We start from the raw sequence: 26786 nt of genomic DNA on the forward strand, positions 1-26786 counted from the left end.
TAAACCGCTGCGCGCATGCGCTCTCCTCGGGCCGGGCATTTCTCCCCCCCACCCCCGACTCTGGTGCGCACAAGGCTGCGCCACTGGCTTCTTGAATTTTCGACCCCTATCCCTGGGTTCCTCCCCCACCGCGGCGGGCGAGAGACTGAACAATCCTATGCCACTAGTCTCCGTCTCCCAGGCCTTCAGGATCTGACCAGCCCGTCTCTGCGGCCTCACCTCCCACCCAGAGGGAATTCTGAGTCCAAAACAGTCTGGACCTTTCCCTCCACCTGGAGTACCCTTTCCCGCCCTTCAAGGTCAAACCGGACCTGGGCCCTTTCCTTCAGTGATTTGCTCTAGTTGTCTCCCTCCACAGAGCGTTATGTCTTACAGCGCACACACTAGGTCTAATTCATTCCCGTGTTCTCAGCACTTACTCGGCCCAGGACCCTGAAATTCCTCCCTGCCGCGCCGCCCCACCCCACCCCACCGAATCCCGCCAACGCCACTGAAGAGGCGGGACTCGAACCTGCCATCTCCGGAGCCGCCCTCTCTCCCTCCTCGCTACACTCCCACATGGGCCTCAAAGCAGCGCGCGCACACTAAGGCGGAACCGCAGCGTCCGCCCTCCTCCCCTCCGTCATCCGCATGCGTGCTAAAGCCAACCACCTCCATCAACGCATGCTCAGCCCGGCTCTGACGCTCCGTTCTGGCGCGCCCAGCCCTCGGCGCATGCGCAAGGCCAGCACCCCACGGGTCCTGATCTCCGCTCCGCCCCGTGCTACCTTCTCCTCTTCCTCTTTCGGGCCGGCGTTCTTTGGGTGCCGCTTCCGGGGTGCCTACACCGGTTCCGGAGTGACCGGTGCCTGCTTTCTCTCTCTCTCTCCCCAACGCTCCTCGTCCCCTAGACGCCATTTACAGGCCCGTGGCTTGTAGTGGAACCTCCCCCCACCAGCCCCGTCACGGAAAGCGCGCGTAGCGCTGCGCCCCAAGAGCCAATCAGCAGCCGCCTTAGGTAAGGGGCCCGCAAGCCCGCGCGAGGCTCGTGCACCGGCAGGGGGCGGGGCGCTGGGCGCGTTTCGGGGCCCCGCCCCCTTCTCTACCGTTAAACGGTTGCTCGGACGTCCGGCAGGTGTGCGTAACAGACTAGGCATTCAAGGGCGACCCTTAAAATACCGGGTTGGCGGGCGCGGGGTGGGGAGGAGATAAGTAAGGTGTAGATAGGAACTTCAGTTCGGGGAGGGCCTAATAGGGCCTTTAAACTGGCCGTCAAGTATTGCAAACGTCCTAACGATAGCGTGTAAAGAGAAACAAGTCTTGGGAACACGCTCGCAGAGGGTCTACAGACAGACCCTGTATACCCGGGAGGTCCTCCGAATCCTATGTAAATAGAAACCTAAATCGTAGGGTTCCCCATAGGAGGCTTGTAAGCAGGTGTCTAATTATTGGGGATGTTACCTGAGTAATAGAGAGAGACTCATTGGTTTTAGGGGATGCCCCATATACAAACTTGTAAACGTGTATTTACAAGTGTTAGAGAGTCCTTAAAAAATAGTGTAAATAGACTCTGAAGTTCTTGGGGGTGGTGGTGTGTAAATACAGAGTTGGGAATTAGAGAAGTCTCCCCTCAGAGTTTGCAAATAGACACGTAGGTTCTGGAAGAGTCCCCAAAGGGGGCATATGAAGAGATGCTTAAGCACTGAGGAAACTCCCCCAAAGAATGCCTAGTCAGATTCGTAACATCTGGGAGGTCACTGTAAGAGCCCTGTAAATAAACACAAATAGACTGGCTTTATACATTTTGGGAGACTCCCCAGAGGAGCCTGGAAACATGGGGGGGGTCCCCAAACTGTATGTAGGTAGACTCCTTCTGGGGAGCTCCCCCATAGAGCTGTTCAATAGACCCAAATACTGTGGAAGTTTCCAGAAAAAAACATGCAAACGGACACTTGCTGCATGAGAAGGGGCTTCTCTTGGGGCTTCTCATTTACAAATGGACTGGAGTGCTGGGGCAGAGTCCCTGTGGAGGAATGAAAAGAGACACTGAAGCACTCGGGGGGTGGGGCTGTCTCGAGAATAATGTGCAAAGTGACCCTTAACTGCAAGGAAGGGAGGATTCCCAGTTTCTGAGGGGAATCTCTGCCAGAGACTGTAAACAGTCACTTAAGTGCTGAGTGGATCATTTTCCATGAGCATGTGTAAACAGGCCCTGCCCTCCTGTCTCAGAAGGCAGTCTTCAGCTGGGTTTGTGACGGGGTGGGGGGTGGGGGGAGAAGAGGTCACTTGTAGCAATGAGAGGGGCGCTGGACAAGCCCCTACTCCTACATCCTGTTAACAGATACTGCTGTTCTGGAAAGCGAATCTCTCACAGGGATCTGTGACTGTGTACTTGGGTAGGAGGTGGGGGATTCATAGAACCATTTCACAGGTGGGGGCACCTGGCTGTCTCCGTTGGTGGAGAGTGCAGCTCTCGATCTTGGGGTTGTGAGTTCGAGCCCCATATTGGGCACAGAGCTTACCTAAAATTTTTTTAAAAATAAAAATGATTTCATAGGCACTTAAGAGCTAAGCAAGGATCAGCAGACTTTTTCTGTAAAGGGACAGAGAGGAATTGTTCGAGATCCTGCAGGTCGTACTGTCTCTGTCTCAACCACTCGACTCTGTCACTGGATCAAGAAGGCAGCCATAGACAACTTCTAAGTTGATGGAGGTGGCTGTATTCCTATAAAACGTCATTTACAAACGCAGAAGGCAGCCCTGATTTGGTCCGTAGCCTACAGTTTGCCAACTTGACCTCTGAGCTGTAAAGGAAATGGCCTCTCCTGCAAACAGACTGTTAAGTATTCAGAGACTTCTCTGGAATGAAGTGTAAACAGCTGGGGAAAGTCCCTCGAGGGACCTATAAAGCGAGTTAAATGGTAGGGAGTAGACCATATAGGTGGCGGTTCATTTTATAACATCTTAGATTAACCACCGGTGAGACTTGGGAGTGTGAGGGATGGCGGGCCATCAGAAACCTAAGGTAGACAGACTGAGATGTAGAGGGACATCAGATAAGATAGGGCCTTGAGTGCAGGAGCCCCACCCCAACACATGCCAGTATTAGGTAATCAAAGCAGTAGTTGTCGCACTGAGGATCATGTTACTGGTTTGTAAGGAAATGCTTTGCCACAGTTTGGGAAAGAATAGGTCCCATTTTTATGTGACCCCCTCCCCCTATGAGATACAGGTTGAGGCCAAGTGACTAATAGTTGGGAGTAGTTTTGGCTACAAGTAAGAGAAGTGTAGCTGTTTCCCACTGCATCTAGAAGGAAATAACGCCAGGTGAACAGGAGACCGCCAATTTTTTTTTCTGCCACGCCAGCCTGCCTTCGTTCCTTCTTTCCAGTCCAGGGTGGCTGCTTGAGCTCCAGCCTGCACACCATATTCCTCCCAGCCAGGAGGAGGAAAGGGCAAAAGGCATGTGCCAGCATCTGTGAAGGAAAGTTTCTGAAAGCTGCTAGAACACACTTCTGGTGTCATACCATTGGCCAGAAAGAACTTAGTCACATGGCCACCTAACTGCAAAAGGTGCTGAGAGGTGTGTTCTGGACAGCCATGTGCCCAGCTCAGAACTGAGGGTTTTATTTTATTTTTTTGGAAGAAGAGAACAGATCTTGAGAGCAAGCTAGCAGTCACTGCCACAGCCACAGAGCTCTCTTGAAAGGAAGTGCCTTCTTACAGTCCAGAGTGAACCAAATAGATTGAAAAGAGTCTGTCCTCACTCTGAAATCCACCTCTCTCTCCCTCTCTCTCTCTCTCTCTCTCTCTCTCTCTCTGTGTGTCTCTCTCTCTCTGTAGGCAACCATGTCTGAGTCTGGCCATAGTCAGCCTGGGCTCTATGGGATAGAGAGGCGGCGACGCTGGAAAGAGCCTGGCCCCGGTGGCCCCCAGAACCTCTCCGGGCCTGGTGGTCGGGAGAGGGACTACATTGCCCCATGGGAGAGAGAGAGACGGGTGAGTGAGTGGGCCCAAGGGCAGCATCCACATATCCACTCGTTCCACAAATGTTTTTAAGCACCTGCCACGTGCCAGGCACTAATCTAGATGCTGGGGATCAATCTGTGAACAAAAGCCTTATGAAGTAAGAGTAGAGAGTGGCAAAGGGGTCTGTCCTAGATGAAGCGGACAGAGAGGGCCTCCCTGAAGGGGTGGGTTTGGAGCAGAGACCTGAAGGAGGCGAGGGAATACACCGTGACAAAATCTGAGTGAAGAGCATTCTAGACAGATCGGCAAATGGGAAGGCCCTGAGCCCTATAGCTGGTGTATTCAAGGAGTAGCCAGAAAGCCAGTGTGGCTGCAGTGGCCAAAGAAGGGAAGGTAATAGAAGATGATGTCGGAGAGGTAACTCAGGCCAGATCACGTAGGACCTGATAGGCCTGAGAAAGGACTTTGGATTTTGTTGAATGAAATTGGCACTGGAGGGTTTGAGCTGAGAGGCGCCATAAGCTCATGTTTCGAAGAGTCCCATGATAACCGCAGCTGTTCCTAGGTGTTGAGCAGCGTGCACGTGCAAGGTGCCTTAACGTCTTTCGGGTCTTCCTGCACTCTTCTAGCTACCCCATGAAGTAGAGCCTAGGACAGATCTGATTTTCGCTAATGAAGAGAGTGAGTCTCAGGGGAGAAAGGACTCAACCCAGAGTCCCAAAATCAGTGAGCTTTGGGGCCAGAACCCGAACCCAAATCCAGCTGAGCCCAAGCACAGCACTGGTCTGCCGGCCATAGCGTCCTGGACTGGGAACCAGGAGCCTCGGCGTGCACCCCGGTCCTGCCTTGTCTTCTCTCCTGTGCTGAGGTGACTCGCTGTCAGAACCTGCCCCCTGCTCGTGTCCTTTCTCTAGGGCCCCGCCCACCTCTGAGAGAGCCCTGGGGGGAAGAAGAAAGTAACAGTTGGAACTGTTTTCTGAGCCATAAAACGGTAGACATGAGTAATAATTGATTTCACAGTGAGCTCGGCTCTTATTTCTTTCCTTGGGTTACAGCATAAGTGAGAACACAGGGTCTCTTTCTTCCTGCCACACATACCCTGGACAGTGTCGCCATCATCGTGCACTTTCAGCTTTAGTCCTGGATCAGCCTCTCCGAAGCCTCTTGTCTTTGCCTCTGACTTTGCCACTGATCCCTGGCAGCCTCCTAAGTGGCCAGTGGACTCCTCACGTCCTCCATGTCCCCCGCCGACCTCGGCATCTTCCTCCCATTTTTCCTAGTATCCATGACAGCCCCCTGGGCCTCATCCTGGACACCCCCTTCCCCACGTCAGTCACCCTGTACGTTGTGCCTCCTGAATACATCTCCTGTCCTCGTCCCAGGTATCCTCCTCTCCTCCCCGGACCTTCTCCCCGTCTCCCTCCCTGGCCTTCTGAAAGCCCGCAGCCTCTCCTGTGGTTCTGTCACAGCTCTTCTTCCCAAATACTTTCATGCCCTTTGTTCTTCACCATAGGCCAGTGAAGTGAGCAGAATTGAAGTAAGTATCCCCAGTGTATGGTGAAGAAATAGACCCACTGCAGGGTCATGGCTCTCCTGAGGTTCCTCAGGGAACAAGGCTCAAAAGAACGAGGCTCAAAAGCCGATCTCCCTTTCTTGAGCAGATTGGGGGTGAGTCAAAATAAACATGAAGGCAAGGTGTGGGATCAGCCCCCTGGCTACTGGCAAGCGTAAGTGGAGCTGAGGAGTGATGAAGAACGATCAGGGTAGCAGGGCTCTCCGGATAGCGGCTGTCAGATAGTGAGCGCCTGCCATGCGTCAGACGCCACATGGACAGTTGTCAAGTTCCAGCTACGCTCAGCCCGTAGTAGTCCTGTGAAGAATTTCCTATCCCTCCTGGCCAGATGAGGAAACAGGCCGAAGTGAGGCCTTAGCCAAGTTCACACAGCCAGCAAAAGGCAGGGCCGAGTTTGAACCCAGGGCTAGCTCCAGAGCCCTGGCTCCCTCCACCTGGGCTTGTCTTCTGGCAGAGGCAGCCAAATGCAGTTGTGGAGCCAGGCTGCCAGGGTTCAAAGCCTGGCTCCATTCTTTGTTGGCCACGTGACCTTGGGCAAGCCAGTTAACCTCAGTATCTCCATTTGTAAAATGGGGATGATAGTGTCTATCTCACGGGGTTGCTGGTGGAATTAATATGTGAAGGCATTTAGAATTGTACCTGGCACCCAAAGGCCCTGGGGAGTGTCTCTGAGAGGCGAGGGAGCCATGCCCGAGTAACTGCCCTCCCTCACCACAGGATGGCAGCGAAGAGACCAGCACGGCGGTCATGCAGAAAACCCCCATCATCCTCTCGAAACCTCCAGCAGAGCGGGTGAGCAGGGAAGAGTCTTCTGAAGGGGAGGCTGGGAGCAGTTAGGGCAAAGATCTCTCCTGCTGACCGGAACCTTCTCCCATAGTCTAAGCAGCCACCACCCCCAACAGCCCCGGCTGCCCCACCTGCCCCAGCCCCTCTCGAGAAGCCTATCGTCCTCATGAAACCACGGGAAGAGGGGAAAGGGCCTGCCGCTGCGACAACCACCTCCACCCCCGAGGGCGCTGCCCCAGCACCCCCTGCAGCCCCCGCACCGCCCAAGGGAGAGAAGGAGGGACAGAGACCCACGCAGCCTGTGTACCAGATCCAGAACCGAGGCATGGGCACTGCCGCACCCGCAGCCATGGACCGTGAGTTGGGGCCTGGGCAGGAGCCTGTCGAGGACGGTTAGGAGCTGGACCGCCCTCACACAGACCCTCACCACATCCCATCTCCTGCTTTCTCCTGTCTCCAGCTGTCGTGGGCCAGGCCAAACTACTGCCCCCAGAACGCATGAAGCACAGCATCAAGTTGGTAGATGACCAGATGAATTGGTGTGACAGCGCCATTGAGGTACTGAGCGGGGAGCATGGGTCTCCCTGCTTGAGCTTCCCCGGGTCCCGCGTCTCACTGCCTCCACCCCACCTCCCCACCGCCACCCTCTTGGCAGGTGATACTGGACTAGACAGCTTTCAGGCAATTGCAACAATGAGAGAGAAGGAATCTGAAAGTTCTCACCCAACCAGGGCTGAGTTGCAGTGGCTTGCAGTACATGGGCTGTGCTGGTTGTTAAAATACTGAACAGCCACGATACCGGTTGGCAAAGAGGGACTCCCGCTACCACCCAGATGCCCTGGGACCTCCTTCACCATCTCCTGCCCCCGCAGGTCAGCCTCCTAGACCCTGCTCCAGTTCCCCTCCTGATTGATCGAAACAACCCATGCAGTACCAGTGTTAACTGGTTTGAATGTCACTCCCAGAGGCTCCCTTTTCCATCTCAGTGGCCCCTGGCCTAGTTCAGACCTCACATCCCTGGACCGGCATGCCTACCTCCAGACTCTCGGGCTTCATTTCTCCTCTCCTGCTGCTTTTCCCCCCTAGACCCGTCACATCACGTTGCTGCCCAGATTCTCCCAGATGTGTCCCTTCTCCTTCTCCAACAGCTTGGACTTACTAGGACAGCATGCCGGGTCTGTATTTTACCCGGCCTCCTTCCTTTCTATGTCCGCTGTCCTATTGATATCAACTGGAGGGCCTTAAAACAAAACAAAAGCCAGTGTCCAGGCCTACCCTGCACTGTCAGATTAGAACGCCCTGCAGTGGTGACAGTGTTCTGTATTTACACTGTCTAGTATGGTAGCCACTATCCTTCTAAGTGGCTATCGAGCACTTGTCCACATATCCCCATATGTGGCTAATATAACTGAGGAACTGAAGGTTTAGTTTTGTTTCATTTTAATGAACTTACAAAATTTTGCTTTAATGTTTATTTTTGAGAGAGACAAAGCACGAGAATGGGGAAGGGCAGAGAGAGGGAGACACAGAATGTAAAGCAGGCTCCAGGTTCTGAGCTGTCAGCGCAGAGCCCGACATGGGGCTCGAGCTCAACGGACCAGAAGGTCATAACCTGAGGCAGAGTTGGACACTTAACCAACTGAGCCACCCAGGCGCCCCTAATTTTAATGAACTTAAATTTAAATGGCCCCATGTGGTCAGTGTCCAGCTTATTGAACAGGGCTAGCGCTAGGTGTTCTTTCTGCTTTAATGTGTCTAGGGTTAGAGCCAAGATTGGCTTCCTTTTTAAAAAAAAAACAAAAACAAAAAACTCCAGTTGATTTTTAAGGAGCCTGTTGAGGACGGCTCTCTTTTTTTTTAAAGCGTGTCTCTCGCACCCCCTAGTGGTGAAAGGCATCAGAGCTCGTGGCCCAGAGGTGAAGGTCTTAGGACTCTTAAATCCCGGACAGGATCCAGGACAGACTGACCTCCCCTTCCTCACTCTTGTCCCTTTTTCACGCTTCTGCGTGTTTTCCTGACCTGCCAGAAGCCGAAAGTCCTCCAGGAGTCTGCTGCAGTAGCCCTCGGATACCACATCCTGTCCTTCCACCTGTTCTTCATTCCTGTGCCTTTCTTCTACTCTTCCCCAAAGTCAGGTTTCCCTTTTTGCCCGCTGTGTTCCTGCGGCACTGACTTTCCATTAGTTTCTTGACCATGCCAGGCTCTTCTCCTCTCGGGAGCCCTCACAAATGTTCTTCTCTGTGCCACCGCATACGTACAGGGGCCCTTTGCCCAACTGAGGGGATCGGAGGCGTCAAAGTTTTGCTTCCACATCCGACAAGGCAGGCGGGCCGGTCTCTGCCCCCCAACCCACCCCAGTCTCACTCCCACTCCAGCAGCTGACAGATTTACGAGGCTCACATTCCTTCATCTTCCCACAGTACCTGTTGGATCAGACCGATGTGTTGGTGGTTGGTGTCCTGGGCCTTCAGGGGACAGGCAAGTCCATGGTCATGTCATTGCTGTCAGCGAACACTCCTGAGGAGGACCAGAGGTAAGGGGTGTGGAAGACCAGGAGGGAGGTGGACACCTACCTGGAGGACAGGGAGGGGTGGGCCTGGGTATTGCAAGTGGTATTACCAAAGGACTTTGGGAAAATGTTTCACCTCCCTTGGCCTCAATGTCTTTGTCAGATTAGGGTGATTAGGGCCTGGACTAAATCTTTGTGTGGCTCCAAGATAACCAGTCCTGTTTCTCCCTCCCTTCCTGCCTCGCCCCAGGGAATGGTATAGAGCCCGGCTTTGGATTTAGGTTGACTTCAGTCTCAGCCCTGCCACTCACCAGCTAATTGACCTTGGGAATGTCGCTTCACTTCCCAGTATCTCACCTCGTCATGTGTAAAGTGGGTTTTTGGAGGATAAGATCAGGAAGGCAAAGTTAACAAGAACCTGACACAGAGCAAATGCTCATAGGATACTGGTTGCTAAGACCTGGTAAATAGAACCGGGAAAGAGACTCGAATGTAGGGCATGGGTTCTAGACCAGCCTCGGTCCTGCATTCTTGAGTAAGGATGGGGATGATTGTGAAAATAAAAGTATGAAGTCACAGGAGAGGATTTGGGGGAAGAGAGAGCTTAGGAACTAGGGACCAGAACTGAGGGCAGGGAAGGAAAAGGAGAAAGGCAGGGACTAGGGAGGAGAGACATAACCGGTCTGATTAAGGACGACTCAAACTGGAGAATGAGAAAGGGATTGTCTAGAAAATGTAGGGGTTTGGTTTTTGTTTTTGTTTTCCATAAAGCAGGTGATACTATCTTGCATTGCGTGGATGCATATCAGGGGGTCCACGAACCTCCTCCTAACAGTATATGAGGGATTTTACATCTATCTGCAGTTGGGCTTTTCTTCTCGGAAATGGGTCTGTAGTTTCCCCCAGATCTTAGAGGGTCCGATGGAGACCCAGAGCAGGTTAAGAACCACTATCGTGAGACTGTACGTCCACTAGAACCAGAGCTGTGGGGCTGCCCTTCCTCCCAGGTCCGTCTCCTCTCTTGTCAACTTGTAACTTAAGCTCACCTTGGCTCCACCTGGGAACAGCTCCAGCTCTCTCAGATAGCATTCTTTCCGTCTCAGCTTCCACCCCCAACTAGCAAATTTCTCCTCCCCTTCCCCCGGCTTTGAGTTCAGATTCCTGAGCTAGAGAGAATTCTACTGGCCTGGCCGTATCTTTTGTGTTTTTTTATTGTTTAGTTTATTTTGAGAGATAATGTGAGTGGGGGAGGGGCAGAGAGAGAGGGAGACAGAGAATCCAAAGCAGGCTCCACACTGCTGGCGCAGAGCCAAACATGGGGCTCGAACTCCCAAACCATGAGATCACGACCTAAACTGAAGTCAGACACTTAACTGCCTGAACCACCGAGGTGCCCTCTGCTTATGTTTTTGAGCCACGTCAGCCCGTGGTGTGGCGGACTTTGGTGCCAACTCTTGCCGTCAGGCCCCCTTTACGTTAAGAATTCATCTGCTTCTCCCTTCCTTCATTCCTATCTCCTGGCCCAAGCCTCCGACATCTCCCCTACTGAATGTCAAGAATCTCCTCACTGATCTCCCTGCTTTAGTTCAATTCGGCTAACATCTATTGAGTGCTTACGGCGTGCCAGGCACTGTTCCGGGCACTGGGGATACAACAGTCAACAGAACTGGCAAGAACCTTTGTCCTGGTGAGCCTTCATTCTAATCAGGGTGAAGGCAAACAAACTACGTTATTTGACATGTGAGAAGGTGATACCCAAACGGGAAGGGATTATAGGGAAGCTGTGGTTGGTGCTGGATTACAGTCCTAAACAGAGTGGTCAGGGAAGGCCTCGCAAAGAGGGACACTGAGCACAAGCAGACTGGGAGGAGGGAGAGCTTTCTAATCAGAGGGAATGACAGGAGCCTATGTCTGAGGCAACAGCGCTTGCCTGGTGTGTGTGCAGAATGGCATGAAGGCCCTGGAGCTGGCGCGGAGTGAGCAAGAAGGGAAGGCCTAGGCGGTCAAGGTCAGAGAGGATAAGGGAGGCTACGGCTCACCACATAGCACAAGGGGGAGCCTTTCAAAACCCACCTCCAGTCCTGTCACTTCCCTACTTAAATGTCTTCAGGGCTACTCCAGGCTCGTGGGCCAAAGCCCCAGCTCCTTACCAGGCCCCACAGAGGCCTGTGCTCCCTCTTGTTGCTCCCAGTCCCCCTGTTCTCCGCTTTCCCCTCTCCCCACACTGGTCTTTGATTCCCCACACGCGCCACCTGCCGTCCACCTGGGACGGTCTTTGCTTCCATCCTCCACCCTTTAACTTAATTAAAGTCGCTCAATAAACTCTTCTGTCTCTCACTCTGTGTGGTCATCTGTCTCTTGTACGGCAGCCCTTCCCAGCTCTCCCAACTGAGCTATCCCCATCCTGAGCGCCACACACCCCTTCTTCCTACCGCTCACAGTTACTGATCTGTGTTGATCTGTAAGCTAGAGCAGGAGCTGCTTGGAAGCAGAGACGGTCCTTGTTCCCTGTCGCATCCCGGTATCTGGTACATCAGAGGCCTTCAGTATGGTGTTGTTAAGTGGGTGTCAGCGTAACACGCCTCTCAGGGAGGTGGGGATTACCTTTTGAGAGACAAATACCATTACCCTGATTTTACAGATTGAAAGAGAAAATCACTTTGTCCAGGTCACAGAATGTGACCCAGTTGAGCTCCATGGTCTAGGGCAAGGCTCAGCTGTGCCTGCTTTGGCGTCATCTTCCGGTCCGACGCAGATAGAACCGAGGGAGACTCTCCTCCCAGGGGAAGAACTGGGAACGGAGTTCTACAACCACCCAGCCTCTCGCTGTGAGGGTGGAGAGCTCTCAGTGCTATATCTCCGGGCCCGGCCCATGGCAAGTGCACTGGGTAATTCACAGCTAACGATTACGTATCGCTGCCTAGCAGGCATTTTCCTAAGGGCTTTACGGCAGTTAGCCTCATAGCAGCCCTAAGAGTTTTGAGACTGCTGTTATCCCCATTTACAGATGAGGAGGCCAAGGAGAAAGAAATTAAGGACTTGCCCAAAGCCACAGAGCCAGGAAGAGGCAGAACTGGGATTTGAATCCCAGCGGTCCAACAAAGTCCTGACTCTTAAACACCTCACTCTACTGACTTCATTAGATGGGTTAATAGATCTTCTTATGGGTAAAGGTGAAGTCATGTGGAATAAAATGTGGTTCTCCAGACAACAGGGGCCACAGGTGGAGGGCTTTGTAGGGGGCTTTGAGAGCGTAGGGAACCACGCTCATTTTACATAGTTGCACTCTGGAGGCATCAGAGGCTGAGAAGCGCGCCTCTAATGCATCCCACCCGCTTCTCTCCACAGGGCGTATGTTTTCCGGGCCCAGAGTGCCGAGATGAAGGAACGAGGGGGCAACCAGACCAGTGGCATTGACTTCTTTATTACCCAAGAGCGGATTGTTTTCCTGGACACACAGGTGCTGACCTCCACGTGCCCGCCCTCCTGCATGCCACCTTCACATCCATCCCTGAATGTTGTTAAGCCAGAACCCCGCTTGGATTCCATGTGGTCCCAGCCCAGCCATGGGCACGCTAGGTGCTTATGGACAAGTTGTGTCTTTTCTTGGCCTTTAGCACGTTTTCAGATTTTGCCTCCCTCCCCTCCCATCCATCGTATACACAGTAGCCTAGAGAATCTTCTAGCATAGTGGCTAAATGTGTGGGCCCTCGAGGCCGGTCTGTGTATGTCCAGGTTCTGCCTTTAATTCTTACCATTTGGGTGATGTGAAGCCGGTGTTTACCCCCCCTCAAACCTCAGTTTCTTCGTCTATAAGTGGGGACGATAATCGTACTCAGCCTCACAGGTTCATTGCAAGGCTTCAGTGGAACGGTCCAGGCAGAGTGGTTGGCACAGGACCTGGCATGTAGTTAGCGTTCAGGCCCATCACTGTCATTAGAACTGGCCTGTGTGTTTCTGGCGGCTTTCCTCATCCTCTCTCTTGCCCCCAGGCAGAGTCCCCATTCTTCAGCGTGGTGTTCAGGGCTCGTGGGGCTCACCTCCTTCAGGCTCCAGCCTCCCCTCTCTGGCGTAGTCTCTAGCTCCACCGGACGCACCACAAGGCCTCGCCTTGATCCCCCTCCCACCCTGGGCCGTCCACCTCCTGTTCCCTTTATCCGAAACTACCCTTTATCTGAAACTGCCTGTTCCTCGGTTTTCTTAAGTGGGAAAAACATCATTGCCTACCTCGTAGGGTTGTTGTGAGGCTCCGGTGAGTTAATACAAGTAGAGCCCTAATGGCGGCGCCTGCCATGAGGTTGGTACTTCATACTTTGCTGTCAGTATCATGAGCATGAGAACACTCTCTCTCCCCTTGCCATTTTGCCGGGCTAATGCCTTCTCCTCCGAGAAGACTCTGCCGGGGCATCGCCTCCTCCCAGAAGCCTCCCCCTCCTCTGAGCCCCCACTGGTGCCGCGTGCGCCTTCCATTGTGGCACTGACGTATCACAGCCTCTTCCCACAGCGTACTGCTCCCACTCCCCACCTGCCTGGAGCGCTTTAGGGAGGAGCTCTGTTGGTCAGGGCCCGGCCCCTACGTGGTTCTCCCTGACTGTTGATGGAGCAGAGTTCTAGTCACCATAGTTGTGGATGGCACGGACAGTGAAAGCCCACAGATGTGATCTGTGAGTCAGGCCCTGTGCAGGGGCCACTAGGGGACCTGGAGACAAGCTGAACTGCCATGAGCTGGGTCCAAGGCCCATGTGGAGCAGAACAGAAGTTAAAACAGGACAGAATAGAGCATGCAGCTCTATTGGGAGTTTTAGAAAGCCAGCAATTGGGAAACTGTCTTCCTTAAAGAATTCCACTCGCTGCAGCAAGAAGTCAGTAAGACCACCAAACTGATTGCACTCTTGTGGCTTTTAAATGGAATGTTCCTTTAAGAAAAGGTGATGCACTCACCATGGATTCTTTTACACCCACTGATGCCGTTTTTAAATCCTCACCAATTTTCACACTAAACATCGTTTTTTGACCAAAGTAATTATCTTAGCAAAGTTTTGAAAGCATTTGAAACAACTAAGAAAAGGAAAGTGTCTTGAAGGGACATGACTCATGCAAGCCAATATTACATTTATTAGCACTAGGAGAGTTCTCTTTGAGCACGAGGCACTTGAGAGGGGTGATAATTCATAAAGGAGCTGGGGGAAGTATATCTGCTTTGAAACATTCTTCTTTCACCCCCTCTTGCTGACTAGCTCTTACTCATCAGAAACCGCCTGTGTTTCTGACCTTATTTTGCCCCGAGAGAGGCAAGGTGTTGGCCTTCAACTTGCGGAACTTGGGTGGCTGTGACACTTAGGGTCCCGGCCTCCAGCCCCCGTTCCCGACACCCTCTCTTCCTTGCCGCAGCCCATCCTGAGCCCCTCCATCTTGGACCACCTTATCAACAATGACCGCAAGCTGCCTCCAGAGTACAACCTGCCCCACACCTACGTTGAGATGCAGGTGAGGGGACCAAGCCGGACCTAGGGAAGGTCTCACCCTTCCCCCTCGAGATTCGCGGTGGGGAGTTGGATATGGGTTGACCTCGTTTCTGCTTCATAAAGAGCCCTGGGTGCCCCAAGAGCTGTAGGAAAGAATAGCACTGAGAGTCCTGTCAGGCTCACCTCCTGGCTGTGCTCCTCAGAAGAGTCATTTCCTGCCCCCTCCCCCTTCAGGCCTCGTTATCTGCCTGGGTGAGATGGGAGTGATCATTCCCATCTTGCCCAATTTAGGGATGGCCTGTGAAGGAAGTGCCAGCGGAGTCTGGGCACACAGTAGGTGCTTAACGGCTCTGAGGCTCTCACCCTGCTGCCCCTTCAGCTAAGTCCTGGGAGCAGGGACCCCAGTCTGGGTAGGGGGGACCTCCAGCTCGGTCACCCCTTCCTGCCCCCTCTCAGTCGCTCCAGATCGCGGCTTTCCTCTTCACGGTCTGCCACGTGGTGATCGTTGTCCAGGACTGGTTCACAGACCTCAGTTTATACAGGTGAGCAGGTGGCGGGGAGGGGTGGGGGGGGGTGGGGGCAGGGAGCGAAGGCAAGAGATGGGGATCAGAGCCTCGGCCACTTGCCTGAGTCTCATACGTTCCACACAGTATCCATAGGGACCCTTTTAAAGTCTGAGTTGCGGACGCATGGGTGGCTCAGTCAGTTAAGTGTCCGACTCTTGATATGGGGTCAGGTCACGATCTTGCGGTTGGCGAGATGGAGCCTCGAGTCGGGCTCTGTGCTGACAGTGTGGATCCTGCTTGGGATTTTCTCACTCTTGTGCTCGCTCGCTCTCTCTCTTTCTCTCTCTCTCTCTGCTTCTCTGCCACTCCCCCAGTCGTGAATGCTCACACATGCATGCATGTTCTCTCTCTCAAAAATAAACTTAAAATAAAATAAAACGTGAGTTGGAGTGGGTCACCACCACCTAGCAGACATACACATGCTTACAACTCCCCACTGGCTTTATACATCACTCAGAACAAAATCCAAAGTCCTTCTCATGGCCTACAAGGTCCTCCACGGGACGGTCCTAGTCTCCTCATTGACCTTCTCTCCCACCACTTTCCCTCGCTCCCCCCATTAAAGCCCTAGTGGCCCCATGGCTACTCCTCGTGCAGCTTAGGACCTCCGCGCCGCATCCCTCAGCCAGAACACTCTTCCTACAGACCTCAGACTCCCTCCCTCACGTCGTCCCACCTCAGGCCTTCCCCGATCTCATAACATAGATCTTATAACATCTTATAACATAGATCTTATAACATAGAACCACCCCACCACCACTCCACTCTTACGCTACTGTGTTTTCCTTCATTGCATTTATCACTCCCTAGCAGGACATTGCAGATCTTTTTAGGGTCTGTCTCCCAGTCTGAGTCCCTGGTGCCTCACACAGTGCCTGGCACAAGGTGGTTAATACACGTTTGTAGAATGAATAGCGTAATCAGGAGCGGGCTTGTCCCTCTTGTCCATCGCCAGGCACATGTACCGTACCCGGGCAGGCAGGAAGGGGGAAGGAGTCAGGATCTGGGGAAGGAGTCAGGATCTGGCTGGAGTCCTGCCTGAAGCAGCTGGAGCTTTTAGAAATGCCCCCTGGACAGAACTGGCTCAGAACCTAAGGCGTAAGGGTTCCTCTTGGCCTCAGGCCCCAGGGGATAGCTGTGCGGAGGCCAGCCGCCTTGGGCACAGAGCCCAGCCAGAAGGAAGGAACAGGAGCTCATGGGGAGGGGAGAGCTGAGCCAAGGGAAGCAGATGTCTCCAAAGTAAGGCAGCCCAGGATTTGAACCCCAGGTCTTAGCAGGTGAGTGGTCTATTTTTCCTTAGCTCCTCATAGGCAAATTGTTTTATGCGGATTAAATGAGTTTAAAGAACTTAACAGCATTCGGTGGTAAATGGGAATGTAATGTTTATGTTAGTAACCCTGGGGGTTGGGGTGAACTGTGGGTCTGGTCTGGCCAACAGTAAAAATGACTTTCTGTGAAAACCAGCCCTTGTGACCAGATCTAAATGTCTTTTTTTTTTTTTTTTTTAATGTATTTTAGAGAGTGAGAGTGAGGGAGGGGCAGAGAGACAGAGGATCTGAAGTGGGCTGTGCGCTGACAGAGAACCCGATGTGGGGCTCGAACTCACCAACTTACCAACTCTGATAACCTGAGCCCAAGCCGGACATTTCATCAGCTGAGCCGCTCAGGCGCCCCTAAGTGTCTCATTTCTGAAACACCCGCGCTGCTACCATCACCATAGTCTATTTGAATTCATTCACGTGAGAGGAGTATATTGACCATTTATGGATGCCATTCCCCGTTCGGGGCACTGGGGACACAGGTGTGAATTTACCAGACTGCCCTGTGGAGTTTGCATTCTGATTGGGGTATGGACTCGGCCCGGCACGTGGCAGAACCTTGCTTTTAATCCAGAGCCTGAGGTGGGCTTCTCGGCAGGGAAACCCCACGAAACTGTGGACAACACGTTTGTATGTGTGTTCGTGTGAGGAGAATGTCCGTGCTTTTTATCGGATTCCCATGAGCCCTTCCTTCAGATAGCAGGTTTATTTTTTTTACATGTCTGGAAATTTTATTTTAAAATGGCATAAACTGAAACTTAGGTCCATGCAGAAACTTGCACATGGATGTTTATAACGCAGTTTTATTCGTAATTGCCAAAACGAGGAAGTGATCAAGGTATATTTCAGTAGGTAAATTGATAAACTATGGTACATGCACACAAGGGAATGTTACTGGAAATGCGTTATCACGCCGTGAAAAGGAGGAAGGTACACACTCTTGAGTGCGTATTACTAAGTGAGAGACGCCAGTTTGAAAGGGCTAGTGTATGATCCCAACTCCATGACGTTCTGGAAAAGGCAAAGCTGTGGGGACAAGTAAAAAGATGAGGGGCGGATAGGTAGAGCATGGAGGGTTGTTAGGGCAGTGACGCCGCTCGCTGTGATGCTGTGTGGCGGGCACATGTCCTTTTTGTCAAAACGCGCAGAGTAGACAACACTGGCAGGGAAGCCTAGTGTGTAGCATAGCCTTTGGGTGATGATGATGTGTCACAGGCTCATTGGAATGTTGACAGTGGGGGAGGCTATGTGTGGGAGTGGGGCGGGACATTCATGGGAATCCCCGTACTTTCCACTTGGTTTTGTGGTGATCTTACCAATGCTTTAAAAAATGAAGTATTTTTTTAATAGCATAGACTCATTTAAAAACGCATACAGTTGACACGGGTCCATGGATTGGTGTCTGAGAGAGTTGTCTCTGAATTCCCTAAAATCCCCTAAAATCGGTGTAGCTGTAGCTTTTATCAGATCCGCAGAGGGGGCCCCCTCCCCAGGCTGTGGGACAGGGGGTGCCCATGCCAGAGCACCAACCTCTCGCCCTGAACCCCAGGTTCCTCCAGACAGCAGAGATGGTGAAGCCCTCTACCCCATCCCCCAGCCACGAGTCCAGCACTTCCTCAGGCTCTGACGAAGGCACTGAGTACTACCCCCACCTGGGTGAGGGACTTGACTGGGGCTGGGGGGGGGGCGGGGGGCTGGGGGAGGGAGAAATCAGGGGGAGGGGGGGAAGCAGGGGGACGGGGGAGGGGCGAAAACCAGGAGCGCTGGGGAAGTGGGGAGCTGGGAGGAAGCAAGTCAGCAGATTAGCTGCTTCTTCCTCCAAGGTTCCCACCTGGCCACCAAGGGCACGACCCTGAGTCTGGGTCCATCTCCTTGATCAGAAGGGGAGCCTTTTATATACAGGATCCACATCAGCCCATTTCTCTGTCCCCCGCACCTCCAGCACAGACTGGGGGCGAGGGGAGTGCTGAAGTAACCCGAGTGGCCCCAGGTGCCCTGCTTGCCCTGTGTCCTCACACCATCTGCTCGCTCTGCTCTACTGTCACACTGCCCTTCTGCAAACATCTCGTTCGTTTATGACACCCCAGGCAAGGTCTTCCCTACTTCCTCTGCCTCACCAAGTCCCTGGTGCCTTTCTGTCTTACTCCTGATTGTGTGGCTATTTTCCTCTTCGGTCTTTTCCATCAGACTGGGGGTTCCTTGGGGACAGAAACCGGATCTCACGTCTGGGTCCCCTGCATCACCCAGCACAGGGTCTGGTGCTAAAGCAAAGTAACATGTAACATAAACATTTACAAGAGCTCTGAGCCCAGGGGTAACGGCAGATCTTTGGCACGAGTGGGGAAGGCCACACGGCCAAGCCCCAGCTGCCTCACGCGACTACATCTCTCTTCCCACCCCTCCAGTCTTCCTGCAGAACAAAGCTCGCCGAGAGGACTTCTGTCCTCGAAAGCTGCGCCAGATGCACCTGATGATTGACCAGCTCATGGCTCACTCCCACTTGCGTTACAAGGGTAAGGGTCCCTGAATCACCCCCCAGGCTGACCAGTGGCTCTTGACTCCTGCTCTGGCCCGTGGCCCAGACGTCCAGACTGGCCTCCTGATTCTAGCTTGACCATCATGTGTGTACCTCCCCTGCCCCTCAGCATAGTATCTGTAGGCTGATAGGTTCTCTCCTGCAGGTACTCTGTCCATGTTACAGTGCAACGTCTTCCCTGGGCTCCCACCTGACTTCCTGGACTCTGAGGTCAATTTGTTCCTGGTGCCCTTCATGGACAGCGAAGCAGAGAGTGAAAACCCACCTCGGGCAGGTATGGTTGAGTCTGGTCCACAGGGATACCAGTTCTTCCCTGGTCTGGTGGGAGATACAGGTTGCCCTGGCCTGGGGTGATCGGGACCCACAACTGGTCTGAGGGGAGACTCGTGGCTTGTCCTTGAGGTGCTTGGACCCTTTCTTAGGAGTGTGTTTCCAAGATGTTGGAGTACGGGAAGAGCTGGGCTGGGTCTGGACATGGAGGTACTCCTGGAATTCCAGCCCAGGATACTGGGTGCCTGGGAAAAAGGAAAGGCCCTCTGACAGGCTGTCCCCCCCACCCCCTTATCGTCCCCACCTCAACTCTCCAGGACCCGGTTCCAGCCCGCTCTTCTCCCTGCTCCCTGGGTACCGTGGCCACCCCAGTTTCCAGTCCCTGGTGAGCAAGCTCCGGAGCCAAGTGATGTCCATGGCCCGGCCACAGCTGTCACACACCATCCTCACGGAGAAGAACTGGTAAGAGCTCCGGGCAGGGTGGTCAGTGTGGGGGCCCCCACCCTGGTGCAGACTGGAGGAAGTTCTCAGTGATCTCTCCACATCTCGGTTCCCTTTTCTGGGACGCTGATGACCGCTTCCACGCTGGACAGCGTGCTGTCTCTTAAGTCCTCCTGAGTCGCCAGTAGGGTGTAAGTCTTGTCACCAGTTTTACTCGTGGGGAAATTGAGGCTCAGAGAAAGGAATTGTCACATAGTGATGTCACATACCGGTAGCTAGGTGCCATTTGATGGCGAGGAGTAGGACCAGTGAGCCCAGTCAAGCTCAAGCGTTTATTCTGAGGCCCTGAGTGCGGAAAGCGTGGCCTCACAGGAGGGGACGCTGAAATGTCCCCACAGGAGCTGCATTCTCCAGCTCTCACTGGATGGTACTGTCTCCCTGCGCCCCCCCACCTTCCCTCCTCCTGTGCCACCTGGCTCTCCCCACTCTGCTTTCACAGAGCCCCGACCTCCCCCAGCCCCAGCCCCAGCCCCGGCCCCACATGACCCTCTGTGTCTGGAGCCCGCAGCAGGTCTGCAACATCGAATTTCCAGGAGACACGGAAGTTGGAGAGAAAGAGCTTGGCCGGGTGCAGCCTCTAGCACGGCTCCCCCGGGGTCTGTGGCTGGCCGTGGCCGGAAGGGGCAGGGAGCGCACACAGCAGCAAAGCCAGTGAGCCGTGCGGGCGAGGGGGCTCGGGACTCTACTCTCCCACGGTCTGTAGCAGGGCCCAGCCGGGTAGAGGGTCATGCAGCTGTCAGACGTTTCTGATCGCCACAAGACTCTGGAGGGAGATAGAGGTAGAATCCTGACCCTCAAGTTGGGGCTTGAGGCCTTCATTCCAGACCAGGTGCCTTCCGCTTTGCTCACCCCAGGGGAGGCGTCAGAACCCGGGCCACTCCCATCGGCACTGTCACCTGCCCCACATCCCGGTCCAGGAGCCTCCGGGGTCAGGTCATGCAGGTCGTACGCAGGACCTGTTTTTGCACCTGGCCCGGGTCAGCGCAAGGCTGGCGGGCCACAGCCAGGGCTGCTGACCACTCACCTCCTCCCCCAGGTTCCACTACGCTGCCCGGATCTGGGACGGCGTAAAGAAGTCCTCTGCCCTGGCGGAGTACAGCCGCCTGCTGGCCTGAGGCCGAGGGGAGGAACGTCATGCAGAGAACCCCCCTCTGGGTCCTCACGGATGGTGAGGGAGCACACGCGTCCTGCCCCCCTGGTGGGGTGGAAAGTGGCGGCAGGTCTGATGGACGAGGGACCACGACATCCTCTCCCAGAGACGTGAGGCGTCCAGGGCCAGGCCTCCCATCCTCAACGGAGTGTTGTTCAGGGGCAACTCTGAGATCCCACCCCCAACCTGGGCCAGGGCGGCCCATCTCAGTCCCCTGCAGGGACAGGCAGTGGGAGTAGTCTGGTCACGGAGAATCCCAGGTTCCATCTTGACCTCCCTCGGCAGGGACAGGAGCAACAGGGTCCCTCCTCCCTGACTCTGAGCCCTTTCCTATAAGGTGCGGCAGGGTCTGGGGAGCTCTTCGTTGGGGCAGGTCTGGTGGTTCGAATAAAGAGTCATGCAAGCCTGTTCTGGTGCTTCTCTTCTTCCCGTCTCCCCAGCATGCTGTCCTGGGGACCAGGGCAGATTTGGGTCCTGGCCTTTAGGGGGCAGACTACCTGCAGCCACCATTGGAGCCTGAGTGAACTTGCCATGGGGACACTTTCACTGCAGGTTGTAGAATTGTCAGGAGCTGAGGAAAACCAGTCTCTGCTAAGGAGGAAGCCCCTAGAAAAAGGGGTATTCTGTTTCCTGCGGTGACATCAAGTCCCATCTCTGTGCCATGGATAGGAAAAGACAGTGCCCTCCTTTGGCTAAATGCAGTGACTACCTTCGTGTCGTCTGCTCTCAGTTGAAGACAGTGCCTGCCTTTGGTGAAATGCCTCGTTAAATGCAATGCCTCATTCAGTATACGGTTAAAAAATAGAGTGTGTCTTAGTTAAATACGGTGGAATACAGGGCTTACCCTGAGTTGAAACAGGTTCTACCCTTATCCAAATGCTCGTACGTTACCCTTAACACACAGCGCCCACAGTTGGTGAAGTATGGTGGCTCCCTTTGCCTACAGAGCTCGTCTACTCTTGCTTAAAAGTAGTCTCTGCCTTGTAAGTCCAGAACCTACCCTCAGTTAAGTACACCCTTCACTTCAATATGGTACCTACCTCACCTACCCGGTTTAAATTCACTACCTCCTAGCTTAGTGTTTCCCCGAGTGCGTCTCCAAGTTGGTCTGGCCACCGCACCCATCCCAAATTAGTCCCGACCTTCGAATCGCGCCACCTCACCCTTCCCTAACGCGGTTGGTTCCGTCACCAGCCAAGTCTGGCTGCCCGCTACCCCATGCCCCTTTGGCCTCCTTGCCTTCCTCCTGCCCTTGAGCGTACCCGTACAGTCCTGGCGTCCTTGTTGTAGGAATCCTGGGGGCGGGGCGGGGGGTGGTGAAGAAAACACCCAAGAGGCCAGGAGTGGGGTCCCTGTAGATCTCTAAAAGAGCGAGGGGCTGAGGTCTGGGAGGCATGACACCCAGGTCTTGCTGACCGAGAAGACCTCAGGCAAGAAACTCCCTTAACGATCTTCAAGGCCGTTCAGAGCGGAGACATTCACTTGCCCTCTCAGGGAAATGCTTCTGAACCCCTCGCCCCACTGCCCTGACTACACAAACACCTTCCTAAGTGCCCTCTCAGCTAGGCAACTGAGACCCTCCCCACCTTGTCAGACCTTATCTGTCCCATGTCCCGCCCCCTCCCTCTGCTTCCCAGGGGGACTGCTGGTTGATTTGAGCGTCCAGGGCAGGGAAGGTGGGGGCAATGGCCAGAGAGGGCATAAGATCCGGGGCTCAAAAGTACAAGACCGCACACGGCGCAGGAGGGTTGGAGCTTGAGTTTCTTTCCATTCCTCAACACCATCCGGCCTGGGGACAGATGGAACCTGTGTCCTCCCACTCTTACACTGCCACCTCCAGCTGGCCTGAGCTCAGGGCTGGGATTATTGATTGCGTTTATCTGGGAGCTCATGGTCAGAGTCGTGGAGGAAGGCCTGGGTCAGCACTCTCCGGGCGTCCTTGACCACCTCGTCTAGAGCTGTGCGGAGCATGTGGTAGATGGTGGCGAAGCTGATGCCGCAGGTGGCCAGGGCGCCTGGGACGGGCACGCCGAGGAGCTCCTGGGTGAAAGCAGAGGCATCCCTGGAGGCCTGGCCCAGTAGCTCCGCCACCAGTGCCTCAGTGACCTCGGTCTTCCAGCCCTGCACCGCCGCCAGGATCTTGTGCAGGGGCTGGCCTGTCTGCTCAGCCAGCCTGACGAGGGAGTCCTCGTCGAGGCCGAGGCTGTGGCGGTAGCCCTCCAGGGAGCTGATGAGCACGTACAGGTCACATGCCACATCCCGTACGCCTGGCACGGGGCTCGGGTTGACGCCACAGGCCACCGTGGCCACCAGCCAGATATGCTGCCGCAGCGAGGCTGCCTTCTTCTCTAGGATGGGCTTCGAGACGTTGGGCACGGCCAGCAGAAACGCGTGCTGCTTGTGACTCTCCAGTTCCTTCACCATCAGCTCCTCCAGCAGGTGGAAGTCGTACTTGCCCAACTCAAACATGGAGAGCAGGAAGACCTTGGGGTCCTTCAGGCCCTCCGCTGCAGAAGACAAGAGCGCCGCTCTGTTCCTGCGCCGGAGCGGGCCATGGCGTGCCGACCGCCGCGGAGGCACAAGCACTTGCTGTGAGTGCACAGCACGTGGCTCGCGAGAGTTGTCCCTGGAGCCAGGCTGCCTGAGTCCGGACCCCAGCCTTGCTACCCACCACCCGTGTGGCCTTGGGCAAGTTACCCAACCAAACAAGGGGATAACTGTACCTGCCTCGTAGGGATGTTGTGAAGGGAGCACATGAAAACGGTGCCTGGCCCGCGATAAGCCCTTAACAAATGTCAGCTGCCCTCGGCCACAGGTGCCAGCATCCCGTGGGTGCAGAGCTTTTGCACCGCTCTAACTTGGCAAACACACGCGCCAGAACGTGCCCTGTTTCCTTAATGCAGGTGATTGGTCTCTGTCACCTGTGACCGGGAAGAGCCAACTCTCAGGAAGTGAATGGCAGCTGTAAGCATTATTTCACCGCGGGGCCCGGATCAGTCACGCAGCGCGACATTGGATGACCCCTTCTCCCACTGTGGGCCTCAGATGGGAGAGGAAGGGGAGGGGGCCGGCCAACCCTCCAGAATCCACCCACCTCCAGAGCCTGAACCTCACCCCTCAGCCGCCGCCCACAGTCTTCCCGGATCTGGCGGAGCACTCCCTCCTCGGAGAAGGTGCTGGGGCGCCGGCTCCGCGAGGCGGCAATGTCCACGTCCACCTTGGAGCGGACGAGGTAGAAGCGTTTGCCCCGCTGCAGGATCTCGCAGGCCAGCTGGGCATGGTGGGCGGTGAAGCTGTCTGAGGTGATGATGATGAAGAAGTCGTAACGTTCCAGCAGCACCCGCTGGAGGTATCTACCAGTCGGGAAGCGGGACGTGCCTATGCCCGGCAGGTCCCAGATGACGATGTTGGGGTACTTAGGGTGTGGGTACGGCGTGGGGTCCACCGTCATTTCCACCACGCCCGTGCAGGCTGAGTTGGGGTCCTCGTCTCCCAGCCCCCTGATGGCATTGACAAAGGTCGACTTGCCTGAGCCTGTGCCCCCAGTGATGCCAATGTCCAGCCTGGCATTCTCCAGCGAATGAAGTGTGGCCTGCAGCCTGGCGGCCACTGCGGGCAGACCCCCCGCCTCAAAGGCTCCCATCAGAGCACCGGTGTCCCTCCATAGCTCCAGTATCTTGGACTGGCTGAGGCTTGACTGGAAGACTCTGCCCGCCATGGGCTACCTGACGTCCAGGCCTTCAGGATCGATGACCTTTGGCAGGGCAGGGAAGGGAATATTTTCACTCGGGGCCGCCCTCTCTCCTCTACACCCCCCAGCACGCCCAAAGTATCTGAGGCCTTGCCAGCAATCGTACTGAGAGTGCAACCATATGTCAGGTCCCGTGCTAAGTGCTTTATTTCAGTTAACACGTATTCATCACTGCCAGGTTCTCCTCCTGGAGCATCTCATAAAATCCTCATAACAGCCGGAAAAGGAGATTCCCTTACTATCCACATTTGGCACCTAGTGGAGAAATCGTTTGCCCAAGACCTCTGGCTAGTGCATGGAGTGTTGGGAATAGGAATCGGTCCCTCTGATCCTAGAATTTAAATTCTTTTTTTTCTTCAAGATCATTATTTTGTTAAGATTTTAGTTTCAAGTAATCTCTACACCCAACGTGGGGCTCGAACTCACAACCCTAAGATCAAGAGTCGCACGCTCCACCGACCTAGCCAGCCAGGTGCTCCTAGAATTCAAATTCTTAAATTACTTTTTGTGGCATTTACCATGCACCGGGCACTACAGTCAACCATATAGGGCAGTAATTAAGCGCTGGAACCCTCATCGTCGCTGGTAGAAGTTAGTGTTCATTTAACGTTTACCCGGGGCCAGCCACTGTCCTAACCACATGCGTAATTTCACTAAGTCCCCATTTTACAGAGAGGGAAACCGAGGCTCAGGGAGGTAACAGTCACTAGATTGTCCAGCCTGCACCAGAGCCAGGACATGGACCGGCTCCTTCTGATCCTTCTGCCATACAGCCCCCACCACCCTATGCTCACACCGCCAGGGAGTCCCGTGTTCAGGATGGTGTGTGAGGGTGCACGGGTACCGGGATGTGGGCTGTATTTTTGAGAATAGGTTTGCAATGGACTGTCTATCCTTGTATCTGAGAGTCTGGGATTTCCCTACCATAACCCCTCACACCCTCTTTGGCGCAGAAAAGTCCATGTGAACCCCAGAGTAGTCCCGGCACAGCCAATGGGAAGGCGTTCCGGGAAGGGAAGAATCCTTTGGTTAACCCTCCAGGGGAAAGCCGCCCGTCTTAGTCCGGAATGGTTTTCTAGGCTTAAGGTAATTCGAGGCCCCAAATGAGGCTAGAATCATCATCACCAGATCTGGGAATACCCACAGGCAGTATTTGTGAGCACCTAGGGGTGAGGCCACCTCCCCGCAGGACAGTCCCCGCTTCGCCGCCGGCCTTATACACAGCCTCCGGGGTCTTCTTGTGAATTCCTGGAAACTCGCCTTTCTCCGCACCTAAATCCGACCCCATCCATGACCCTTGTTCAAGCCCACAGGAAGCCTAGGGGCAGCCCTTGTCCTGTCCAAAGCCCCTAACCAGGTAGCGTGCGAATCTTTTAAACACATGTGACGCTTGACTGGGCATGTGAGGTTAGGCTTGTGCGAGGGTGTCAGATTCACTTTTGCATTCCTACCGAAGAGCCAACAGGGAGTAAGGGAGTGCCCGGGGGTTTGGTTTCACAGGGTCCCCTGGGCAGAAACAGATGCCCTCACCCCATCCACGTGTTGCATATGCCCTGTGTCACCCGCAGCCCATGCAGCTCTCAGGAATCCTACTGCCATCGCCCCCTCTCAGTTCCATGGCCTTTCAGGACAACCCCAGCATCCGTGCACCCACACACCCACGCGGAGACAGCAGGTGACCCCAGTCAGCAGGCTGTTCACAACCTCGGACCCACAGTGTCACACCCCCGGAGACTTACCAAGGCCCCTCCCAATCACACACACACACCAGAAAGCCCGTCACCACACACATTCCCACAAGCCTCCGAAACGACTCGTTCTCGGTGGCGGGATTCGCCCTCTGCCCCCCCTCCTTGCTTTGGCGGGCAGAGAAAGAGCCCACCAGCCTTACCACCCCAGGCTCCACGCGGAGGCCAGCCCGAGGCCGTGGGACCTCCCCTCCCCCCCGCCACCGACACCCACCATCACTCACTGGCAGCAGGGCTGGCTGGGGATGCTCCGAGCCCCCCACCCTGTTTAGCTGGGTTGCTAGGCACCATTGTACCCAACCTGGGCACTGATTGGCTGCCCCCCCCCCCCCCCCCCCCCCCCCCCCCCCCCCCGCTCCAGAGGAGGCCTTTGGGACACTGGGCTTCTCTGAAAGGGACAGGAATGGCAACAAAAATAAGTACCATAGCCAGTCCAGTCCCCACTAAGTCACCCGCACAGGTTGACAGTTGACACAGGTCTTGGGTCCAGGCCGGGACATCCCGTTGCCCCACAGATCTCCCTTGGCTACCAGGGGACCAGGGAGAGAGATCCCGGCAAGGGGCCCTTGGCCCGCCATCCGGATCTTGAAGCTCTCCCCACCCAGCTCCATTCCCCCCTTCCAGGTCAGTGTATCCCTCTCGGCCTTGGGCGCCCAGGCCTCCT

At 54.8% G+C, this 26786-nt stretch overlaps 2 protein-coding genes across 10 annotated transcripts; one reads left to right on the forward strand and one right to left on the reverse strand.

Moving 5' to 3' along the window:
- Nucleotides 1–785: 785 nt before the first annotated feature.
- Nucleotides 786–21031, forward strand: SMG9 (SMG9 nonsense mediated mRNA decay factor). Of its 6 annotated transcripts, XM_042918019.1 has the most exons (15): nt 1143–1366; nt 2537–2817; nt 3823–3978; nt 6239–6313; nt 6399–6663; nt 6768–6865; nt 8728–8840; nt 12165–12276; nt 14208–14303; nt 14738–14823; nt 17716–17822; nt 18572–18679; nt 18848–18976; nt 19290–19434; nt 20510–21031. In XM_042918019.1, the coding sequence occupies exons 3-15, from the start codon at nt 3829–3831 to the stop codon at nt 20586–20588; spliced, it is 1563 nt and encodes a 520-aa protein (XP_042773953.1). In that variant the 5' UTR covers nt 1143–1366; nt 2537–2817; nt 3823–3828; the 3' UTR covers nt 20589–21031. The 6 variants fall into 6 exon arrangements, with proteins under 6 accessions (XP_042773955.1, XP_042773957.1, XP_042773954.1 ...); XM_042918021.1 differs by lacking the exons at nt 1143–1366; nt 2537–2817 and adding an exon at nt 786–997; XM_042918020.1 differs by lacking the exons at nt 1143–1366; nt 2537–2817 and adding an exon at nt 1032–1116.
- A 1340-nt stretch (nt 21032–22371) lies between these two features.
- On the reverse strand, nt 22372–26770 carry LOC122208636 (interferon-inducible GTPase 5-like). 4 transcript variants are annotated; one of them, XM_042919902.1, is made up of 3 exons: nt 26546–26770; nt 23738–24377; nt 22372–23130 (listed from the first exon to the last, which is right to left on the reverse strand). In XM_042919902.1, exons 2-3 carry the CDS (start codon nt 24339–24341, stop codon nt 22487–22489), a joined length of 1248 nt encoding a protein of 415 aa, XP_042775836.1. In that variant the 5' UTR covers nt 24342–24377; nt 26546–26770; the 3' UTR covers nt 22372–22486. The 4 variants fall into 4 exon arrangements, with proteins under 4 accessions (XP_042775836.1, XP_042775834.1, XP_042775833.1 ...); XM_042919900.1 differs by lacking the exon at nt 26546–26770 and adding an exon at nt 26347–26377; XM_042919899.1 differs by lacking the exon at nt 26546–26770 and adding an exon at nt 26337–26375.
- Nucleotides 26771–26786: the final 16 nt, after the last annotated feature.

This window comes from Panthera leo, chromosome E2 (genome assembly GCF_018350215.1).
Source record: "Panthera leo isolate Ple1 chromosome E2, P.leo_Ple1_pat1.1, whole genome shotgun sequence".
Taxonomy (NCBI): domain Eukaryota; kingdom Metazoa; phylum Chordata; class Mammalia; order Carnivora; family Felidae; genus Panthera; species Panthera leo.